This window comes from Gastrolobium bilobum, unplaced genomic scaffold (genome assembly GCF_033153095.1).
Source record: "Gastrolobium bilobum isolate Gb01-03AN ecotype WA unplaced genomic scaffold, APGP_CSIRO_Gbil_v1 utg5539, whole genome shotgun sequence".
Taxonomy (NCBI): Eukaryota; Viridiplantae; Streptophyta; class Magnoliopsida; order Fabales; family Fabaceae; genus Gastrolobium; species Gastrolobium bilobum.
Window position 1 is genome coordinate 28,216 of NW_026896577.1, and position 6,352 is coordinate 34,567.

A 6,352-nucleotide genomic window follows, 5' to 3' on the forward strand; every position below is an offset into this window, starting at 1 on the left:
TGTATAAAGGTGCCGTATAAGCTTATACTATACGATAGTCACACCAAACAACTGAAAATGTCATAACGTATAGTATAAGCTTATATTATCAGGCCTTATACATCACACCAAACAGGCCCTAAGAGTAAGAAATAACTTTCGCCAAAGGGATGATCAATCACAACATCACAATATGAGAGAGAAAAATTATACCTGTAGACTTTTGTTCTGTATGTTGACAGAGATGTCTAGCTTTGGGCTAGTAGATCAATATGAGATTTTGTGCTCTCTATAGATATCTATAAATTAGATATCTTGGGATAGTGAATCACCATAAACAATTATAAAGTGTTAGCTAATGGGGTGATATATGTGCACAATAATTGCATAATAATGATAGAGAGAGATTAGTGCATTGTCTTTACCTCCTATTTATAGCATTTACTTTAGGGTTTGAAACATCTGAGCTTCTTTTTTCTAAGCCCAATTCTTTTCTTGCACGATTGTCTAATATCCATAATTTATTGGGCTTTTTACACATATGACTTTATGTAAGTTCATAACAGTATTACTTTTTATTTATAGAGTTTATATGTGAATATTGGATTTTGAATCTTTTTGCCTCTTCTAACAGCTCAAATCCATATTTTATGCTATCTTATTAGAAATGATATCTTTGATAAATATTCTCCTTTGATTATATCAAATTTATGTTTGGATTGGAACAATTTTGGCTTGATAGTAAACGGGCATCAGTCCATAACAATTTTCTATGTTTTGCTTTGATGCACGCACACAAGTAGCAAATTAATAACAAAAATTAGTGCCATCTTCTAGATGAAACGAGAATACATCTGAGAAGAAAGAATGAAAAAGTGAGGATGGAGATGGAAATTGAGAGAGAGGGGATTGATCTGATCCACGATTGTCGTTACTGATTAGTCAAAGCAGCTATTTTAAACAAAGGTTGAGTTCGTGGAAGCACCCGTCGTTTACTGTTTTTGTGCGTTTTGATGTTGAGCTGATGAAAAAACGTCAACGTAGTTGGCTGCTGAACAATGAACATATTCTGATCATTAGTAACTGCCACCATCATCGTAAAGTCCAAACCACGTGTTCCTATTCGTGTGTTAGTGTGTTGTGTTTGTTTTGTGTTCGGGTTCATCTTCATCTTCAACCTCACAAACCCACACCAACCCCCATAACATGATGAACCTCCTCATCCTCTTCTTCACCGTTCTTCTCTCTTTCCCCCTTCTTTCCCTCTCCGCAAACACCACCGCTTCAACCGCCCCTTGCCCTCTCAACTTCACCGTCCTCAGCGTCCTCAGCGGCGGCTCAAAACCCTCCTCCTTCGACTCCTCCGGCGGCAGCACTCGGTGCCAGTTCATCAACCAAGCGCTCCGTCTTGTTGATTCCGATTACCTTCGCCGAAGTGGGTTCTTCCTCCCTCCGTCGAACTCCTCCGAGTCATGCTGGAAAGACTTTCAATCTTACATCAACAAGTTCGACCCAAGCTTCGATATTCGTTCCTCGTGTGGATTACAAACAAGTTGGATCTCTGAGGGTTGCATCAACATCACCACAAAGCAACAATTCGAAGCCTCTGTTCCTCAATCATCGCTTCAAAATATGCAGGCAAATTGTAACCAATCTCTTGAGAATAACTCCCCTTGTGCTCTCTGCACCACAAGCTTGTCTAGTTTACCAGCTTTGGGACAATCCATTGGGAACCTTTCTGATTGCACGGGTTATCCTTCCGTTTATGCTGCTGCTTTCTCTAACCAGTTTGGGCCCACTGACCCTGGCACTGCAAAGTGTTTGTTCTCCCTTGATTTTACCTCTGGGGGTTCCTCTGGTGGCAAAAAGAAGGTTGTTATTGTGGTTGTCTCCATTGTTTGTGTCTTGGTTTTTTCATCCATAGTTCTTGGTTTTTGGGCTTATTGGAAATTGAATTACAAGATGAAAGGGGATGATAATGTTAATATTGCAGAGAGGGGTTTGGTTTCAGGGTTGGATTCGATGGACCAGAGTACTACTCTGATGAGGTTCACGATTGATGATGTTAAGAAGGCAACTAAGAACTTCTCAAGGGATAATATAATTGGGAGAGGGGGTTATGGGAATGTGTATAAAGGGTTACTGTCTGATGGGAGTGAAGTTGCGTTGAAGAGGTTCAAGAATGTTTCGGCTGCTGGTGATGCTAGCTTCACTCATGAAGTTGAGGTTATTGCGAGTGTTAGGCATGTGAACCTTGTTGCTTTGAGGGGTTATTGTTCTGCAACGACTCATTTAGAAGGTTACCAGAGGATTATTGTTTGTGATTTGATGAAAAATGGGAGTCTTCATGATCATTTGTTTGGTTCAATTGGGGATAAACTCAGTTGGCCAATCCGTCAGCAGATTGCTCTAGGAACGGCTAGGGGATTGGCTTATTTGCATTATGGGGCTCAGCCTTCCATCATTCATAGGGATATTAAAGCAAGCAATATACTTTTGGATGAGAGGTTTGAAGCTAAGGTAGCAGATTTTGGACTAGCAAAGTTCAACCCAGAGGGAATGACACATATGAGCACAAGGGTAGCTGGAACTATGGGGTATGTTGCTCCGGAGTATGCTTTGTATGGACAATTGACAGAGAGAAGTGATGTGTTCAGTTTTGGTGTTGTGCTTCTTGAGCTCTTGAGTGGGAGGAAGGCTCTTCAAATGAACAATGATGGTCAACCCTCTGCTTTGACTGATTGGGCTTGGTCATTAGTTAGAACAGGTAAAGCCTTGGATGTTATTGAAGATAGCATGCCTGAACCTGGTTCACCACAAGTTCTTGAGAAGTATGTGTTAATTGCTGTACTTTGTTCTCATCCACAGTTATATGCTAGACCAACAATGGATCAGGTTGTTAAAATGATGGAGACAGATGAATCAGTGCCCTCAATGCCGGAACGGCCAATCCCTTTTGTTGCTGGGAGGCTTGATATTGAGAGATCTGTGAGCAGTAGTGGCTCCGGTCAGCTATCTAGTCCAACCGGTTATCAAGCATATAGTGACCCCCATTCTTCTAATTCTATAGAAGGAAGAAGCTCAGGCTCCCGGATTTTGAGTACAGATTGAGATTGAGGATTTGGATTTTCTTCCACTAGTTAGTGTCACTGTGTCAGTATAATTTATTTGTACATTTAGATTATAGATTGTATGTTTATTGAAACGTTTTCTGTTACAAAGCCAAACCGGATGTACAAAACACAAATGTTGATTCTTTTTTATTTATTTAACAGCAGGAGAGTATAATCAAGTTTTGCTGATTTCAGTGCAACATTATTATATTAGAACCAATCTTTCATTTCATTTTAAGAATCTTCTAATTCAAGAAAAATGATTTATTTTTTTTCACTTTAAGCAATATTGTATCCAATTTTAGGTCTAAGCTCAGTTGGCGCTTGTATCTCTCCTTGTGCCATTACTTATTTCTACATGGTGAAAGTGGAGGAATACTATTGGTATGGCTGTTTGCTTTAAATGCCAGTTGCAGTTTGGTTTTGTCAACTTAGTGGGTCATGGGAGGATATGGGAAAGTCTAAGTAAGAGTGAAACAAGCATGAATCATGGACCTAAAACAAAAGAAGCTGGCATAAATGCCTCTCAAGCAAAGTGGAACATGTTCACTTGTGTTGTGGGTTTATACAGGCTGCCTGTGTTTATGATGCTTGGTTGGCTTATTCTTGATAAGGTTGTCTCAATTTGGCTTGACTTTTTTATTTTATTTTGCAACGGAATCTGAATTCCCGCCATTGCCGACACAGAGCTGGCAGGGTTATTAATATATCAGACAAAATAAACGGATGGCTTAAATATTTAGTAGGGTTGTAACAGACGGGAGTACAATTACACGGACCAATGTTATTAAAATCGGCGCGGTCATTGACCCGGTCGAAGTACTGAGTCATTGTGTTACTGGTTCAACTGCATGATCCGATAAATATATAAAATTTTATAATTTATATTAAAAAATTATAAACATACTCAAATATCTATAAAAAAGATAAATATTTCAAATATTTTAATATAAAAAATAATAAATGACACATTATTATTCAATAAAAGATCAAACAAAAATATAATGATCGTGATACGAGACTTTAGGTTAAGAAAATGACATCTCTAACTATAAATCAAATCAAAATTTTCTCCGGTTTGCTTGGTTCAGGGATCAAATAATTAATATAGGGATTGCTTGGTGCAGGGATCAAACCCTGCCTCAAGCAGTTTCTTGAAAAATCTTTGGGGGCCAGAGGATAAGCCAAAAAATCTTCGGTTGGGGGATTAGTCTCGTCCTTTCTCCGGTTGCGAAGCTTAGTGCACCTACTGTTACAATGAGGGGCTAGCCCAAACGGGCCGTACCCCGAGGGCATGGTGCCCGGAGAAGGTTGAATGGAGATACCTCCTGGCAATGTACCAAAAAAAAAAAAAAAAAATCAAAATTTTCTGCATAGTGCATACTTGAGATAATATTAGTGTTGTGTAGGTACATAACTTATGTAAGTCAATAAGTAAAAAAATATATTCAAATATATCTATTATAATTTTTTTTTGAAAAAAAAATTTAGATTTTTTTTTGGGACTGGGCCGAGTCACTGGTTAATCGGCTGGGTCACCGGTTTTCATGAAAATCGACCGGGTCAGACCGGGTCACACCGGTTCTGATACATAACCAGTCTGTTGCTTCAACTGGACCGATTATATGATTTACCAGTTCCCAGATCGACCCGGCCGGATCGATCCAGGTTTAATAACACTGATGCCTACATAGTAAATGATGAGAAAGCTTCATGACTTGTTGGTCTAATTGTGGCTTCAATTGTGGGGTATTATTCTCGAATAATTGACAATAACAAAACCTCTATGTTATGGCTGAATTTATTCTTAAATTTTAAGAAAATTCTAGAATGTCTAGACATAGTGTTTGTAAAGGGATGGAATCTGGGCCAGGCATTGGAATAGGAACCCTCTTTTGTGCAAAATAAATAAATAAATAAAGTTGTTATCAAAAAATAAATCTTTTTTACACATATCATAAAAAGATATATCACTTTTTTTTTTAATTTTTTATAAATAAGTGGGTCTCACAATTAATATATCTATGACATGAGATTGAGATTTTTCTAGACATAAAATTTATTTTTCCCTAAGGAATATGTCATAATTTATACACCTATTTTATTGCCACCACATGAACCCCAAGCAATTCCTCTGTATCGTTCCAATTTTATCGGATGTCCCCGAAAGGACAACCCCAAGCAATTCCTAACCTCTCGCTACTGATGAACATGCAATGCAACTCTATTTCAGTAAGATCTTTTGACGATTGAAACTTAACCTCACTTATCAAAGCTAGATAGTCAGTCATGACTCATGAGGGTTCTTTAGCTGCAAATAAATGCAAACTAATTGAATTGAGATTAATAGTTGGAGGTACCTTGGCCTGAACAAATGAAAGATAGAGTTTTATCCGAAATTTAGATATTATAATTAATTGAATGAGAGTCCAGTGTTTTATTTATATTTGATTTCTTTTGTCGATAATTTCCGTTAGCATATGCGTTTATAAATTTTATTATAAACAAAATTATGATTAAGACAAAAAAAAAATGCTTAATATTAAGCAACAATATTGTTTCTTTAAACCTCGCAAAAGTGAGAATCGATTCTAGATTTGGATTAGAAATGAGGATTGTGCTCTGACCTTGTGAAGAAGATGGAAAAATGGTCCTCTAATTTGAATCTTGAATTTGACCAAAATTTTTTTTGAAGTGGATCATGAATCATGAATCATTTATGAAGTATTCTAGAATATGTCGAAGCTGGACTCACTTATCATGTAAGAATCAGGAATGGCCCTAAATTGTCGCGATCAGGGTTCTAACTTTAAGCTGCAGCATTCCTTTGCAGTTGACACCTGAGTAAGATGTGGAATCAGGATAATATCTCAATTAATGGCTCAAATAGATTTATACGATCATTTCTTAACAGTCACATGAGAGGCGTGCATTCTAGATGTTAGAAATAAATTCTAATTAAGATTTTCTTATTTTGTATTAGGTCAAATTACATTAGGTTTGGGCTTAGCCCATTAGTTTGTTTATATATTGTATATCTCTCTCATTCGTTAGAAATATTTCAAATGTTCTTCTCTTTTCTCTCGTTATTTAACATGGTATCAAGAGCCTAAGGAACTTTGAATTTTTTTTTTCCGGTGAACCCACTGGTCATCTTCGTTTAATTTTTTTCTTTCCAGAACTGTCTCCTTGTCAGTTTCCGGACGCTTCTCTCTCTGCATGCAACTTCTGTCTCGTCCAGAACCACCGTCCGGTCACCT

The 6,352-nt window shown here is 37.5% G+C and overlaps 1 protein-coding gene across 2 annotated transcripts; it reads left to right on the plus strand.

The window, feature by feature from the left end:
• The first annotated feature begins 894 nt into the window (after positions 1 to 894).
• LOC133300690 (probable LRR receptor-like serine/threonine-protein kinase RKF3) lies at positions 895 to 3,256 on the plus strand. 2 transcript variants are annotated; one of them, XM_061500264.1, is made up of 2 exons: positions 895 to 2,746; positions 2,848 to 2,983. In XM_061500264.1, the coding sequence occupies exons 1-2, from the start codon at positions 1,186 to 1,188 to the stop codon at positions 2,856 to 2,858; spliced, it is 1,572 nt and encodes a 523-aa protein (XP_061356248.1). In that variant the 5' UTR covers positions 895 to 1,185; the 3' UTR covers positions 2,859 to 2,983. The 2 variants fall into 2 exon arrangements, with proteins under 2 accessions (XP_061356248.1, XP_061356247.1); XM_061500263.1 differs by having other exon boundaries at positions 895 to 3,256.
• Positions 3,257 to 6,352: the final 3,096 nt, after the last annotated feature.